Consider the following 17,974-nt stretch of genomic DNA (forward strand, 5'->3'; position numbering starts at 1 on the left):
AGTTTGATTGGCTGAGCAGTTAATTGAGAAGGTGGGGACAACCATATATAAGAAGACTGTTTGCTGTGCAGAAGAGAGACGGAGAGAGAGAGAGAGAACAACATTGTGGGTTGTGGGTGACTTTTGCTGTGCTGATGGAGGCCGAATAAATCACCTTTGTTCATGGTACAATCTACTATGCTGAGTTTTGAGTTTTTTCTTCCACACCACACTTCTCAGTGTAACACCGTTATCGCTACGTGCTCATCCAAGAGTGAAAGTCAGTGACTCAAGGCAAACTGCTGGGTTTCCTCAGACAGAAACATTTTAAACTACTTTGAGCATTTTGTAGAGCATTCTGTTTGGTAACTAGAATCAATTGGAACGTATGTATGATTGAAATGTTTTTTTTTTTTGTAAAGTGCTGCGAGATGACATTGTTGTGAATTGGTGGTATATAAATGAACTGAATTGAATTTTAGTTTTTGTAGTATGTAATAACTAGGAAAACATGTTGACTTGCAATTTATCTCCAACGTTTGAAACTAGATTTGCATTATTAGATTGTAGATGCATGTAAAAACAACATGTCTAACAATAAGGGGGTTTTCATCATGCTAGAGGGGTTTGGTGTCCCAGTGATCCTAGAAGCAGTGATATTAGGAGGTGTTTGTGCTTCTGGGGCTTCATGCCCCTTTTAGGGTCACCCAAGGCACCCAAGACTGGTCCTATGTGAGGAACCAGACAAAATGCAGCCCGAAGACTCCTTATGATGAGCAAAATCATTGGAAATAATGTTTCCTCGCTCAGACACAGGTCATCGGGACCCAAATCTGGAGCCAGGCCTGGAGGCTAGGGAACGTTGACGAGGGCCTGGTGACTGGGCTTATACACAGCACAGCCTGAAGAGGAGACGTGGGTCCCCCTTCCCATGGGGCTCACCACCTGTGGGAGGGGTATAAGGGGTCGGGTGCAGTGTGGGATGGGTGGTTGCTGAGTGTGGGGACCTTGGCGATCCTCGGTTTCAGAAGCTTACTCTTGGGACATGGAATATCACCTGTCTGGTGGGGAAGGAGCCTGAGCTGGTGTGTGAGGTTGAGAGGTTCCAGCGAGAAATAGTCTGTTTCACCTCAATGCATGGCTCTGGTTCTGGAACCAGTCTCCGTGAGAGAGGTTGGATGTTCTTCCACTCTGGAGTTGCCCATGGTGAGAGGTGCCGGGCAGGAGTGGGCATACTTATTGCTTCCCGTCTTGCTGCCTGTACACCAAGATGTACAGGCATGTTACCCTGGTGAACAAGAGTGTAACCTCCCTCCGCCTATGAGTGGGGAGAGGGGTTCTAATTGTTCTAATTCTAATTGTTGTTTGGATGCACCAAAAAGCAGTTCAGATTACACATCCTTTTTGGAGTAATTGAAGGGGGTACTCCAGTACCCCCTTCAATTACTCCAATTGAAGGGGAGTAATTGGAGTAATTGGTGTTCCCCCATGTGAGGGGGACTCCCCTCACATGGGGGAGTCCCCCAGCGCTCCCCCATGTGAGCGCTGGGGGACTTCAGCGCTCACATGGGGGATGACAGTGAGACCTGGAGGGATGTGGTTGGGAGGAACAGCCCCCCTGATCTAAACTCGATTTCTGTGCCCATCATGGATTGTCCACAACAAAAACCATGTTGAGACATAAGGGTGTCTATATGTGCACTTGGCGCCAGGACATAATCAGCCACAATTCGATTATCAACTTAGTCATCATCTCATTGGATCTTTGGCTACATGTCTTGGACACTCGGGTGAAGAGAGGTGCCAAGCTGTCCACTGACCATAACCTGATGCTGAGTTGGTTCACATATTGTGAGGGTCTGCTTGGAAGATCTGGTGGAGTCTCCTATGAGACAGAGCTTTAACTCATCTCTGGGAGAACTTAGAACACGTTCCGGGGGATATTGAGTCTGACTGGGCCATGTTCATCTCCATTGTCGAGGCGGCTTATCGGAGCTGTGGCCACAAGGTTATCGGTGCCTGTCGTAGCAGCAACCCTCAAACCCATTGGGGGACATCCTTGGTGAGGGACGCTGTCAGGCTGAAGAAGGAGTGTTATTGGGCATTGTTTATAGTGGTGATGATGTGCTGCTGACCTCAACTCGGGATGTTGTGGACCGATGAGCAGAGTACTTGGAAGACCTCCTCAATCCCACCAACATGCCTTCTATTGAGGAAGCGGAGCCTGGGGACTCTGGGTTGGGCTCTCCAATCTCTGGCGAGGATGTTACCGAGGTTGTCAAAGAGCTCCTCGGTGGCAAGGCAACTGGGGTGGTCTCAATGCTCTGGATGTTGTAGGGATGTGTTGGTTGATGTGACTCTGCAATATTGCATTGACATCAGTTGCTATTCAAAAAGGGACCACAGTGGGGCTTTTCCTTGGCAAGGTCTATTCAGGGCCCTGGAGAAGGAGGGTCTGTCGAATAGTTCAACGTCGGATTCAGGAAGAGCAGTGTGGTTTTTGTCCTGATTGTGGAACACTGGACCAGCTCTACACCCTCATCAGCAGGGTCCTGGAGGGTGTGTAGGAGTTCACCCAACCATTCTACATGTGTTTTGTGGACTTGGAGAAGGTGTTCGACCGTGCACCTTGGGGAACCCTGTGAGGGGTTCTCAGGAAGTATGGGGTACCGGGCTCTTTGATCCGGACTGTTAGGTCTCTGTATGACTTCATCTTGCTCTCGATGAAGGCAGATGCTTTTTTCCTCTGCTCCCTCCCGGCCCATGTCTTCCCTGCTTGCTCTGTTTTTATCCTACCTTTTTCTATATTTTTGGAGCCTTTCTTTGCACATCATCTGGACACAGGAGAGCCCTCTTGTCCTGTGGGGACACACCCGGTAGGATTCACCCTGGATTTATTCATGATGACAGAATTTCTGCTGTTTGGAGCTTGTGGATTCCTGGATTATCGACAAATTTGTGACGGACTTGGCCGAACTAGCAAACACTCGGACTGTTGGTGTGGACAGAGACGAGGACTCTAAAATTCATTAACGGAATGGAATCGATCTTGGAGAAGTTGCTAGTTTCAGCTTAGTGGAACGACCAAACTAATTTGGATAATTGGGAATTGAGATTTATCGGAGAGACTTTAGGGAAGATTGAAATTTATAATCTTCTTGACCTAAGACATCCTGTATCTGAATTGGCTGTCCCCGTGTGGCCTTGGAAAGGCTGCATATTTCCAATCTCCTTGAAGATATGTAAACATAACGCTCTTCCCCACCTCACCCCGTCCTGTATCCATGGAGCTGTGGAGCTGAGCGCTCCTAAGGACATCATGCCTTGATAACACCTCTGTCGGACTTTGCCGGGAGACTGAGCAACCTAGTTTCATGGCCCTTTGATGTCACCGCCTTCACTCATGTCTTTGTTTTGCCCTTTGTTTTGTCTGAATGTTGCCTTTTGCCCTAATCCTTTCCTCTTTGTTGTGCTCTTTCCTTTGGTTTATTATTTTGTTTGGATTTACTTTTAATTCATGTAAAGCACTTTGAATTGCCTGGTTGCTGAAAATATGCTATATAAATAAAATAAAATTACCTTACCTTACCTTACCTTACCAGAGTCTGGTCCGTATTGCCAGCAGTAAGTCATGCTTGTTCCTGGTAGACTGTGGTGTTAACACGATGCTCAATTGGTACTAATGGGCCTAAACTGTGCCAGGAAAATATCCCCCACACAGTTGCACCACCACCACTAGCCTGGACTGTTGATACAAGGCAGGATGGATCCATGCTTTCATGTTGTTAACAATAAATTCAGATCCTATCATCTGAATGTCACAGCAGGTATTGAGACCCATCTCACCAGGCAATGTTTTTACAATTTTCTAGTGTCCAATTTTGGTGAGCCTGTGCAAATGCAGCCTCAATTTTCTGTTCTTAGCTGACAGGTAATTGTTCAGCTAAGAACAGTTTCTTGTTCTTAGCTAAGAACAGGAGTTTTTAGCTGAAGTGGTGTGGTGTTCTGCTACTGTAGCTCATCCACCTCAAGGTTCGATGTGTTGTGCGTTCAGAGATGCTCTTCTGCATACCTCAGTTGTAACGAAGGGTTGTTTGAGTTCCTGTTGCCGTTCTATCAGCTTGAAGCAGTCTGGCCATTCTCCTCTAACTTCAGGCATTGACAAGGCAATTGTGTCCACAGAACTGCTGCTCACTGAATATTTTCTCTTTTTCGGACCATTCTCTGTAAACCCTAGCGATGGTTGTGCGTGACAATCCCAGTAGAGCAACAGCTTCTGAAATACTCAGACCAGCCCATCTGGCAACAGCAACCATGCCATGTTCAAAGTCACTTAAATCACCTTTCTTTCCCGAACTGATGGTCGGTTTGAACTGCAGCAGATTGTCTAGGCCATGTCTACATTCCAAAATGCATTAAATTGTTGATTTGACATTTGCCTTAATGAGCAGTTGGACAGGTGTACCTAATAAAGTGGCCAGTGAGTGTATAGCTAAATAAAACTTATCTGCATTGCTGAAAATCTACAAAATTATCTTTATATATAAAAAATAAACTTCATAGAATTATGGAAGATTATTGCTCACTAACTTGCAATAATCTTCCTTCTACTTCTTGTTTAACTCAAGAAGTAGAAGGGTGCCATATCACAAGATCGCATGCTTTTTTTCTCCAAGTCACTATTGAATAAACATCACCCATAAAATGATTTAAAAGTCCTGATTTACCATTAATCATTGTGTCATTTATTGCAACTATACAGGAGTCTATAGGGCCAGAGGTTATGTTACACTACGTGCATAAGAGAACATTTGACGTTTTATAGCTCTGGAGTTAAGTGGGATTTTAAATGGTACTTGTATAGCACTATATCAAGTCCAGAGAATCCCAAAGCGCTTTAAGCTACATTCAGTCATTCACTGGCTTATCACAGCTGGTGACAAGCTACTGGCTAGCCACAGTTGTCCTTGGGCAGTCTGATAATTTTAGTAACATTTTAAAGATGAAAATGAAAACTGTAAAAAATGATAGTAGAGGCAGCATAACAAAAATCTGTCTTTTGCATCCTATAATAGCAGTTAGCACGTTTAGCGTTGCTAATAACAGTAGTGTTTGTATTCTCAATAGAGGTAGAATCTTATCTTAGCGGACACATTCCCCTGTCCAGGACTTTCCATGACTGATACATATTGATTTCATAAGAGGATTTAACAGACCTTTTGATGTACTGTAAACTTGTGTTCAGCTTCCTGTTATCTGCTCTCTGTTGTAGCAGCTTGAAGGAACAGGCTAATCTACACATTTGCTGATCTTAGTATTGTTAGAGCTTACAAAGGTTTGAACAGTTATTATAACGCTGATTAGGTCCCTGCTGCTTAAATGCGAGACTCAGTAAGTGCTGCAAAAATGATTCAGCATGTTTTGTGCATATTTCCACAGGTAAACTCCACATTGAGGCCTTTTAATCTACCTGTTCGTCCTTTTGTTGTCCAACTCATGGATGATTCAGAAGACCCACTTTAACAGAAGCTTATGCAGGGCGGAAGTCCAGGCTCAGCATTCATGAATTCATCCCACGAATCCAGTAAGTATCTTTCAAGTGGTTAAAAATGACACCATATTGAATCTTGCCGAAACTTTTTCCAGCTGTGGTGTTAAATGGGGGAAATAAACTGTGAAATAACCTGGTTAACTATCATCCTTACTTGAGTATGCACATTTAGAGAAACATCTCACTGTTCATTTTCATCATTTAGTTTTTTTGTTGTCACACCTATTATTATAATTAATTTGAAATCACCTTTGCCTGGGTTTACTTTTATTCAGGTTACATACAGAAACACAGAAATATCTAGTTAATTCTGTATCTACTAATCAAATGTAGTGAGAATTTTAAGACGTCTTATTTTATTAGTTTTTTTGTTTATCCAAAATGATTCCAAACCAGTGATGTGACCATTCATGTTTTATCCCCAATTTCCTCTTGAACTGTTGTCCTAATTTTCTAATTTCACTGCACCGTAATTTATATACTCAGGCTTACTGTGTGTATTGTGTGAACTGTGCAGATTCTGCAAGCACTGCCTGCAGACAATTTATAGTCAAGTGTATTGATTGCCCACATTTCTCAGGACAAATTCCTTAATTTCCCACAGTCCGAATAGATATTACCAGGTTTGATGAGCTGGTTGAATGCCTCACCCCATTTCTTTTACACCAGGGTAGCCAGAACACAACTGTCAGCGCTGCTTAGAGAGCAGCAGTCATACTAGCGCAGCATGAGTGATCTGCACCTTAATCTGCCCAGGGCCTTTAGATATCGTTTAGTACCTATGCTAACTAAATGATAGAGCAGCGGAATGGTTATTTTAACCAATCAGCATTCAGATTCGCCACCCAACTCTTTCTTAAAGGCCTAAGTGATCTGATAAGATGGTCACAGTGAATCATTAACCCCAAAGTTTCAGTAACAAAGCGGCAGTTGTCAGCAACCCGCGATGCTCATAGTAATATGTGTGAATTCATTTTTATTTTTTAAAATCAATGTCTAGAAATGGAGAAATTGATTTGATCTCAGAAAAAAATAAACATTCATTTTTCAGACCGACCTTTTCTTAAAGGTCCACTATCATCCTTACTTGAACAAGATATATGATAGGTCATGCAAAACATGTTTATTACATGTAATGTTGCCAGAGCTGAACAAAGCTTTGTAATATCAGACCTTGTTATATTGCATTTTTTTCTTTTCTTTTTTTTTGTTTACTGTAGTATTTGTGACTTGTATACTTCTAAGGTTACAGTGGTGCATTAAATTGAAGGCCCAGGTACCAAATGCACGGTCTGCCACTGATAATTCCTAATTTTGACATGTAAGTGATTAGTTCAGTGTAATTTGGTTGTCATGGTTACAGCTATAGTATGCACACTCACAGACAGCATTGTGGCTCTAGGGGTTGATGCGCCTCTAATAGAAACGCAGAGATGAGTCATCCACTGAGCCTCAGCAGTACACACACGTACACACACACACACGCACACGCACACACACACGCACACACACACACACACACACACACCTTTGGCTGATGTGTTTGAGATTTCACATGTAAGGCCTACATGTAAAACAGATGTTCAGTCACATCTGTTTTACCATCAAATTTGTTTCAGATCACAACTTATGGTGGGAGCACACGTCTTGAGTAAGCTATGACAGCTCTGGATAATAGAAGCACAACAAAGCAGTTTAGGTAATGATGCAGCAGTGCAGAGCACTTTGAGCTATCCTGTGCTATTTATACTTCTGCCTATTTCTGTGGATTTGGACACTGCTACTGAGTCAACCCTAGAAATGAGCTCTACGACACAGGGGGCTGTCTCTTAAGAAGGTGAGGATGGTGAGAAGAAAAGTTAATGTAGGGGTGGTGAGATGTTAATGTTGATCAATTTTGATGATGATGCAAATATCATCATTTGTGAAAAGATAAGTGACAGCAGCAATGGGTCAGCCAGTGAAGGAAGCTGTCAAATGAAGAGTTACAAACTGAATTAGAGTTGATGGTTCTCTGTTTTTTAAAATGTATTTTCATTCATTACTTAGAGCCACTTAGTTTCCCCCTTTTTTTTCCAAAAGCCTTTGCATGTTGTGTGCCAATAATGAATAAAATGACATGATAATCTGCTTTAACACCTGTACTAAAGCAAAGCCTCATTTGACACTGAACTGCTGAATCGTACAAGCAAACTAAAAATAAGAATGTTCAGTTTCAGTTTGTAATTGTCCAGACTGAACAAAGTGAAAACTACAGCTTTTTGATGGAAGTGACCTTGCATTGAATTATTATATTTCTCAACTGCAAAGCACAAAATCCAAACTGAAACATTTGTTAAACCTGTTCTAATGGAGCAACAGAATATTCACAATGTTAATGGATTTTAGGCACTTTACCTTTTGTGGTAGGATTATCTAAAACACCTTCTCTACAGGCGTGGCTTTAACTGTTCTCCCTCAGACTCATCTCCATTAGCAGAGATGTGCGGTTTCTCCCCTGTTTCTCATAACCACTTCAGGGATAGTACAAGCTGCGGTGAGCTGTTTACTGCGCACAATGATTTGATTGACAGCATACTGCATCCCTTGATGGACCCATAATTTATGTCACTGCATGAGCTTAAGTCAAGACTTTGCAAGCTTCAAACATAACATTTCAAACACCTCAGTGGGCTGGCGGACATGGCGTCTGCTATCAGAGAGCTGCTCAGTGTGGAGGAACATAATTACAAGCAGTGTCAGGAAAACAAGCATCAACTTTTGAAGAGGAATGACCGCGATTTCACAGTCCTGCAAGCAGCACATCTCTCTGAAAAATGAGCATGAAATGAAGAAGCGACTATAATGATGCAATAAACAAAAACCGGTGTAGCTCTGGTCAACATTTTGTCGGAGCTATATTTCGGCACCAGCTCGTGAGAGACACCAGAACTACATAACATTAATTTGGTGTGATATTCTGGAGGCTTTTTCAACAAAGTTTATGTGCGAATATTGACATGCATGACCATCAGTTGTACAGCAGTAATGCAGTGCATAATTTCTACTGCACTACTTACATTCAAAGATTGCACATATTTAAAAAAATAAAGTGCCACATAATAGATTTGCGCGTATAACAAACTAAGCAGCTAATCTGAATTGTTTTCATTATGTTTTAGCAAGCAATTAATTTCTATAGACAAAATAAAATATCTGTATTTATTTCAGTCCATCAAAACCACAACCTCAAGGTTCTCTACTGCCGAGTGCTACTGCAAACGTCATCAGAGCAAAGACCATGTTCCTGCCTGTCTATCTCCACTGTGAGACAGGCCTAACATGGCTAGAACCAGGCCAGACATTAACCAGATAGAGTAAGACTTGACAATGGAAAGGGGGCATTACATGAATAAAGGGAAAAATCACTTTGAATGACTAAACTTCATTTAGTCATTTACAGTTCATTTTCACTGTTACCAGCATCCCTAGAAGATCCACACACGTTAGGCCAGACTATAAGAACAGGCAGACTGATACATTTATAGAGATTTCTGTTGCCCATAGAGGATAGCAGAGTCTAGCAATCAATACTACAATACTTCTTCCTACCCCAAAGAAGCAGCTTCACCTCCTCGACTCAGAAACATGTATTGCACACCATTTTCCACATCCAGTAGCAAGCTTCACAAAGATACAGTCTCTGTGGGATGTGCTGGAGCCTGCAGGTGCCTCAGTCTGCTTAGAATATCACCAACGTGCCTGACCAGTCCTGACACCCTCATTCAATGATGCATCAGCTGAAACAGCACACCCCTCTCAGAGTTTTTAGGTGCCAAGATGAACATATTGTCCTACACAACAAATACAATCAGTGAATCGTTAGAATTTGATGAAGTTTAGGCAGAAGGTGGTAGATAACGTTCCCCTTCCAGAGCACTTTAAAAAAAAAATCACCAACTAGCCTACTTTAGCATTACTTTTACCCAAGAGATGCCCCAACTTTGTGTTCTGCTGCGTTATTTGTCAGTATTTCAAATTTCTGCATGCAGTTAGTAATTTCATTGACACTAGTCTGACAAGCTGACTGAAAGTTACTATGCTTAGGCTGAGTAACTTTCACTTGTGCTGTGTTAGTTTTTTCTGCATGTGGATGGAAAAACTCATGTCCATGACTTTCATGGGACAAGCTGTCAGACTCTCCAGTTGGACTGACAAGAAAATGTAGTCACATTCAACAGATTTGTAGTTGCAGTTTTATGTTGGGTTATTGAAATGGATAAAAAGGGTTTTATAACTGGATGACAATCAGGGGGGTCGGGGAGTATCACTATAACACCTGAGTTCTGTCATAAGCTCCTTGGCACAACAGCAAGTTTGAGTTGACATGAACAGTTGTGTATAGCTTTACACTTTGTGTTAGGATGATGAAACCTCAAAATGAGAAGATGACTCAATTTCATGATTAATGGATCGTCTTTGAGAAGTACAGTGGAGAGGAATGACAGAACTGAATGCAACCCACCTCCACCACTGAACTCCAGAGCAGAGCTGGACGTAGAACTCTCAGTCTCTGTCTATTTTTATCTATGGCTCCTCCTCCACTACAGCAGACTATTTTCAGCCCCAATCCCTCCATCAAGCACCATCTCTTGGGTTTCTCCTCTCTTTTCTTCTCTTCATCCTCTGGACGGTCTTCAATCGTCCTTGTCTCGTCCTTGTTTCCTTCATCATCTTCTGGTTGTTGTCCGTATAACTTCCCTACCACCCAGTGATCCACTTTCAGCCATTGCTCTCTCTCTCTCTCATWCAGTCTCCTCCCTCCATTTCTCTGTCTCTCACAGTTCATTCACCAGCTCAGAGAGCGTCACAGACACACACCCGCATACACAGCAGGCTGTAAGCGCTAGCCTCCTGATCGGTTTAGATCAACTCTTTCTGCCGAGTTTTAGGGGACGGATCAGGATTCTCCACTGTTCTTCTCTAACGAAGCTGTCCTGTTCTGCTTCCATCCTGTTTCGCTCTCTCTGCCTTTCTCTTGGAGCTTCGTTCTAATTTTGGAAACATGGAACCTCAGGGAGTGCTCTCCCGAAGCTATTTACATCCTTGCTGCTCTTCCTCCCCTTCATACTCCTCCTCTTCTCTTCCTCTCGTCAGCCAGGAGGTGAACAGTGAGACGATCCTTTGATGTCACACAACACAGAAAACCCGGCTTCTCCTTCGTCTGGGAATTTTTTGGTTGTTCAGCTCACAGAATTGCCCAGCAGGATGGGGATTACGCAGCACTAGATGGTTTCCTTCTGTTGGGATTTTGGACTCCAAGCAGCCACTGCAACAGAAGAAACAATTTTCCGTTACTGAGCTGACAGGTACCTGACAAAGTGTTTCTGTTTTCTGGAGCCAGCAGAGGACTTAAGAAGATCTATGCAAGCTTGGTGTGTTCTCATCTACTTGAACTCAAATCCCTCAATCTCATTGAAGAGGAGACTTCCTGGAACTCACACCTACTATGACAGAGAAGAGGATTTTACTAAAGGTGATACTGGCCGGTTAGTACAACTGAAACTGAACAGCCATCAGAGCTCTCAGGAAATTTACAATTTCAACTGAGACTGGATTACACTATGAAAACTTTTTAGAGTATTTATTCACACTTACCAGGCCAATTTACACATAATTGGTATTTTTTACAATCTGTGGCAGACAGTTCTTCCTAAGCTATGCTGGTACCTCTAAAGAAGAGCTGATATTTTTTCTCTTCACAAACTTAAGCGGGAGCTCTTGTCCTGGCATGCTCTTACATCCTACTGTGTCAGGATTGTGCACCATGCTGCAGACCATCTACGAGACTGAGTCGTGTTTTTCCTCTGCCAGCACAGACAGCCACTACCAGCCTCTGGAGCTCCTGAGTGACAGCAGGGGCTCCGGTGCTGACATGACCGCTGCTGGTGAGTCATCTCTGGGAAGGCAGAGGTGGGGCTTACTAGGATGCTGTGGTTGGATGAAATGAATAAGTAATTTGGTCTTTCTGCAAGCAAGCATATTTAATATGTGGGTTTATGAATTGTTTGGATGTTTTGTTTATTGAATAAGCTCGGAGGATGGAGCTGGTTGGTAGTGCTCTAAAAGAGAATGGGAGGTTTGCAGAAGCTGTAAAGCTAACATACTGTGTAAAGTAGACAGGTGCTTGTAAGGATGTACAAGTATTGATGTAGAGTTTGAAATTTGTAGTATGATTTGCATTTCCCTTTTTGCTGGACCAAAGAGGGCTGAACCCCAAAGAGGGGTTTTGCTTTTAAAAATTGAAAGCAAAAAAAAAAAAAAACTTTTTGTGTTTTCTGGATAAAAAATGTTCAATCAATTGTCTTCAGGTGTGACCTATTTTTTTTAAACAATATCTGTATAAAGTAACCCTTCATATACTCAGAGCACACCATCCACAACAAAACATGGTGGTGGTGGCAGCAGCATGCTCTTTGAGTTGTACTGTAAGAGGGGGTAGCTGGTCTGGGTTGATGGGAAGATTAATGGAGCTAAATGCACAGCAATCTGGCAAAAAACCTGTTAGGCCTTCAAAAGACATATTTCCTAGACCAGGAGTGCCCAAATCTTCTTAGACTAAGATCTACTTTTTCTCTCAACAGCCGACTGAGATCTACCACATGACACAAAGATATAAAAAGTGTAAATGAAACTCTATTGACATATTTTATATGCGAATATACTTCAGTTATAACAGATATTTTAAAGCAATAGAAAATATAATCCCGTTTCTTCCTCAGTGAGATTCTGACACTGGGAGGAGGTTGCTGGTTTTTCAGTCAGGAGCTTGTTGCAAACCTGAGGCCAACAGGTATCAATCAGCTATGGTAGCTCTGAAATTTAGTTTGATGACCTCAATATGAGAAATTGCAAACTGATAGGAGGAGCCAAAGAGAACTGTTAAAAGCACATCTTCTGAAGTTGGGTTATTTTTCCCGGAAGAGGAAGTGCTGGTCTCAGACTCCTGGTGGCATTCAGTTTGTCACCTACTACCGAGATCAACTCAAAACCTTCCCCCAATCGGGGACCGTAGACATACATACAAAGCTGAAATGGCAATATTTGAACCCATGCATATTCATGTGTACATGAATGGTCCAGTTAAAGTTAAGACCTCAATCTAATAGAGAATTTCTGACAACACCCGAAATTAGATGGACTTTATTTACTAGTACTGTGGGATCTGAATGTAATTGGTCGCTTTGGATTATATTAACAACATTACAGATACTGATGAGAAAACAGTGTGTGTGTGTGTGCGTGTGTGTGTGTGTGTGTGTGTGTGTGTGTGTGTGTGTGTGTGTGTGTGTGTGTGNGGGTGTGTGTGTGTGTGTGGGTGTGTGCGTGCGTGTGTGCGTGCGTGCGTGTGTGTGTGTGTAAAACAGGTTTTTATATCCTTGTGGAGACCTATCTCTGTCTATATTGTGGGGACTTCTGGGGACAAAGTCTGGCCCCAGGAGAAATGCTGTTTATGGGTTAGGGGCTGGTAGTGTTAGTATAGCGAACACGAGAAAAATAGCTTGTTAGTGGCACACTTATCGTTAATGATGGATAAAAACTTGAGTATGTGCAAAGGAAAATAAATGAATCATGAATAAATCAAAAACACAAATGCATCGTTTAATCGCATACATAAATCACAGTTTAAATATGAAGTTTTTTTCTTTCTTGTGAAAGGATAACTCATGATTGACATTTTGTGATTTCTTATTTTGCAAAGCTCTGACATTAGCAGGTTCACATTTGGTTTTAAACACAACAACAATCACAATCCAAAATCAATTTTTGTCCGTCCTGGATAAATTGTAATTGTAATTGACTCCCCAATATATGTAGAATAAAACCAGGTGATTTTCACCGTCTCAAAAGGCATCACAGAAAATTTACTAATTCAGTAAAAACCTGCAGGTTATTGTTCAGGAATAAATTAACTTGAGGGGGAAAAATGTTACCTAGAAACAGTTATCTCATAATTTTCAGGAAATTCTGGCATATTTTTGCATACCAAAATAAAAATGTGTACTGCTTCACAAAATTATGTGAAATGTGATGATGGAGGTACAATCCTCCTCAGCAAGAAACTCCTGCACTGAGATCAGTGGTTCAAATAAATTAATCAAAATTATTTTTTTCTTACATAAAAGCTTGGGCTTGCATTTTAACTCACAGGGCATGTAACATATTAACAATATGTTTTGTAAGGTCAAGTGTTTCACATTATAGTGTCATAAGATTATATTTCTGGTTTGGGATATTAATTTCATTGAATTATCTGTCCCAGGCTATAAATCAGTTAGTATAGTAAATACAGGTTGATTTCACATTTTTGGATCTTGGTCACATTAGAACTGCTCCAGTTCCAAAACTACAACACAGAGAAACTGCAATCTGGAAAGAACAGGTTTAATCTGGGACACATGGAAAGTCGGGTGGATACGTAAGGACGGGGGGAGTCTAAGTCGCACGGCAGAGGAGCCAACGAGCGCCAGTATCTCGAACGGGCCGATGAACCTGGGGAACAACTTCTTAGACATGGACTTGAGGGGGACGTCACGTGTCGATAGCCATACCTTTTGTCTAACGGAGTAAGTCGGAGCAGGGATTCTTCGTCAGTCAGCCAGTCATTTATTGACAGCAGATGTGTTGTTGAGGGCAGAGATGGTGTCATTCCAGATCTTGTGACTCTTGCGGATGTGATGCTGGACCAACGTGACCGAGATGTTGCTTTCGTCCGACGGGAGGAGTGGAGGTTGATATCCTAGGACTATTTCAAAAGGAGAGAGACCAGTTGCTGCGGAAATGTGACTGTTATGTGCATACTCTACCCACGGAAGGTGTTGGGCCCAGTCATCGGGGTTGGTGGAGGTTAGACATCGCAGGTTGGCCTCTAGCTCCTGGTTCATCTGTTCAGTCTGCCCGTTGGTTTGGGGATGATACCCGGAGCTGAGAGCCACCTTGGGTCCCAGGGCGGAGCAGAACTGACGCCAGACCTGCGAGATGAACTGGGGCCCACGGTCGGAGAGGATCTCCTGGGGTATCCCATGCAGCTTGAAAACATGTTTAATAAGTAGCATGGCTGTCTGAGCAGCGGTGGGTAGTTTGCGCAGGGGAACGAGATGACAGGCCTTGGAAAAATGGTCAGTGAGGATGGTGGTCATACCTTTGGATACAGGAAGTCCGGTAACAAAGTCGACGGCGATGTGGGACCATGGTCGTTTTGGTATGGGTAGTGGCTGTAGAAGGCCCGCGGGGGGTCAGTTGGATGACTTGTGTGCACAGATGGCGCAGGCGGAGACATATTCCTTAACGTCCTTGTGAACAGACTCCCACCAAAACCTGCGATTGACCAGTCCAATGGTGCGACTGATTCCGGAGTGCGCCTAGAACTTCGAGGCATGGATCCACTGAAGGAAGCGGGCACGGACAGCTGAGGTAACATAGAGTTTACCTGTCGGACAGGACTCTGGAGGGGGTTCGGTCTGTTGCGCTTGTCGGATGATGTCCTCTATCTCCCAAGTTACAACTCTGATAGTGCAACTAGGTGAGATAATGGGGGCCAGGTTCTCCTCCGAGTCATCAGGGGAGTAGATTCTGGACAGGGCATTTGGTTTTACATTCTTGGAACCTGGACGATAGGAAATGGAGAGATTAAAGCGTGCGAAGAACAGAGACCAGCGTGACTGGCGTGGGTTGGATCTTTTGGCTGACTGGAGGTAGGACAGGTTTTTGTGATCAGTCCAGACTAGGACAGGCTGTTCCGCTCCCTCCAGCCAGTGACACCACTCTTCTAAAGCCAACTTAATGGCTAGCAGCTCTCTGTCTCCCACATTATAATTTCTCTCAGCTGGAGAGAGTCTACGGGAAAAGAAAGCACATGGTGTATCTTATGGTCATGCTCAGTGATCTGAGACAGGACAGCCCCAACCCCAGTATCGGAGGCGTCAACCTCCACCACAAACTGCTATTAGGGTCGGGTTGTACAAGGACAAGAGCCCTGGCGAACCGAGACTTGAGTTCCACAAAGGCGGTTTCGGCTTGTGGCGTCCAACTAAACGCCCTTTTGGTAGAGGTGAGAGCTGTGAGGGGAGAGGCTGTCTGACTACAGTTCCGGATGAATCTCCTGTAGAAGTTGGCAAACCCTAGGAAATGTTGGAGTTGTTTGCGTGTTTCAGGCTGGGGCCAGTCCAGAACTGCTTTGATCTTGTCTTCTGCCGCTCTGACCTGTCCGCTCTCAAGGACGTACCCCAGGAAGGTTACTGACGGGCGGTGGAACTCATACTTTTCAACTTTCACATACAATTTGTTCTTCAGCAACCTTTGGAGAACTAGGCGGACGTGTCTTTGGTGCTCAGCGAGGGACCTTGAGTAGATGAGGATGTCATCTAAATAGACAAAGACATTAATGAAATCCCGGAGGACGTTGTTAACAAGAGCTTGGAAAAAAGAGGGGGCATTAGACAAACCAAAAGGCATGACCAGGTACTCATAGTGCCCCATCGGGGTCTTGAATGCGGTCTTCCATTCGTCACCCTCTCTGATACAGAGTAAATGATATGCGTTTCTAAGATCCAGTTTAGAGAAGATGGTAGCACCCTGAACAGGCTCGAAGTCTGAAGAGAGCAGGGGTAAGGGATACTTGTTTTTAATGGTGATTTGGTTGAGACCTCTATAGTCGATGCAGGGTCTCAGTGAACCATCCTTCTTGCCGACGAAGAAGAAGCCGGCAGCCAACGGGGAGGAAGAGGTACGGATTATACCTGCAGCGAGTGAGTTATTGATGTACTCCTCCATAGTCTGGCGTTCGGCCCTGGAGATGTTGTAAAGTCTACTGTTGGGTAGATGGGCCCCAGGCAGGAGGTCGATGGCACAATCGTATGGTCTGTGAGGCGGAAGAGAGAGGGCTTTATCCTTGCTGAACACATTTATGAGGTCATGGTACTCACTGGGCAGAGTGGTGACGTCAGGCGGGTCAACATCAGCTGGCGTATAGCAGGAGGCTTGCCCGGGAACAGCGGAACGGAGACAGGTGGAGTGACATTTGGTTGACCAGGACCCGATCTTACCCTCAACCCAGTCTATTTGGGGGTTGTGTGTAGATAGCCAGTTAAACCCTAGGACAATGTCTGAACTGATTAGATTCTGTTCGCAACCTGAGTCGATGAGGGCTGCCAGGGAAAGTGAATCATGGTGATGAAAAAGAGTGACAGGAATGGAGAGGCGGGGTTTAATAGTAGATGGCTCCGGCAGCCTCCCCGCTTTTACTGCCGGACCTGCGGGTTTAAACGAACGGGACAATTAGCAATCATGTGGTTAGGCTCACCACAGTAGAGACAGAGCCGGGAGCGTAATCTTCATTGGCGCTCTTCTGGTGTGAGCCTAGTGTGTCCCAGTTGCATGGGTTCAGATTCTGGGGCTGAGGGAGAAGGAGGTGAATACTGAGCGGAAGAACGACTACTGGTTAGCGAAGTGCATGGAGAAGAGACTCGACGGGTGCGTTCCCTGGCTCTAGCACGGATTCGGTTGTCCAATTTTAAAGTAAGGTTTATGAATTTGTTCAGGGATTCTGGTTCATCCAGCGTGGCTAGTTCGTCTTTTATCTGCTCGTTTAGACCATGAAAAAAGGCGCTCTTGAGAGCTACAGCGTTCCAGCCAGATGCGGCCGCTTTAATTCTAAAATCTATGGCGAAATCAGAAACGCTTTTCTGACCTTGCTTTAGATTAAAATATTCTGCTATTAGAGCAGAATAGTATAGTGCAGGTTTGAAGAGTCTAGGAGTTGTAATTTAGGAACTGGAGCAGTTCTAGTGTGATACTGATGCATAAAAGTGGTGAAATCAACCTTTATTGAAGTTTCATAAATCAGAAAAAAGTTTCACAAATCACAAACATGGTCACAAACATCTAAATAATGTGCTATTAGTTGAGAATAATCCAGTCCAGGTTTGAAGTGTCTAGGTGTTGTAGTTTTTTAACTAGAGTAAATTAAAGATGCGGAAGGTAGTGAAAAATTAGGGTGAATCGCCCATTAGCCATTTCCCAAATTGGAAGCTGGAGTAAGTAACCAACTTCAGTTTTGTGGTAAGTTTGTACTTTTTTCACAAAAGTTCTAACTGGCAGTGTTGCCTGTTTTCCCTGTCTGAGCCTAATGACCAATATACTGTAAAGAGCAACTTTCAATATATATATATATTTGACTTCATAATCTTCATAAAATCTTCGTTTTATTTGTTTTTAGTTTATTTGTTTGTATATTATTATATTTGGAAATGTCTTTCAGTTTCAGTGGTAAATGTTCTTTAGAAATTAATTAATTTGTTGATCTTTTAGGTCTTTGAGAGCATGTTTATACCATTATCATTATATTGACTACCAATGGTCTCAAAAGCACAATGCCAAAGGGGTCGGGTGCATTGTGCTATGGGC

The 17,974-nt window shown here is 43.3% G+C and overlaps 1 protein-coding gene across 5 annotated transcripts in view; it reads left to right on the plus strand.

Moving 5' to 3' along the window:
• Positions 1–17,974, plus strand: part of hdac5 (histone deacetylase 5) — a 113,221-nt gene that overhangs the window by 19,630 nt on the left and 75,617 nt on the right. For 2 of the 5 annotated variants that reach the window (XM_008414989.2, XM_008414990.2), the window contains one exon: positions 5,419–5,563. In XM_008414989.2, the coding sequence (XP_008413211.1) occupies positions 5,512–5,563 (52 nt within the window). In that variant the 5' untranslated portion in view covers positions 5,419–5,511. Of the gene's footprint in view, positions 1–5,418; positions 5,564–10,155; positions 11,458–17,974 lie in introns of those variants that run through there. The other 3 variants (XM_008414985.2, XM_008414986.2, XM_008414987.2) reach the window with 2 other exon arrangements.

Source organism: Poecilia reticulata, linkage group LG8, assembly GCF_000633615.1.
Source record: "Poecilia reticulata strain Guanapo linkage group LG8, Guppy_female_1.0+MT, whole genome shotgun sequence".
NCBI classification, from domain to species: Eukaryota; Metazoa; Chordata; class Actinopteri; order Cyprinodontiformes; family Poeciliidae; genus Poecilia; species Poecilia reticulata.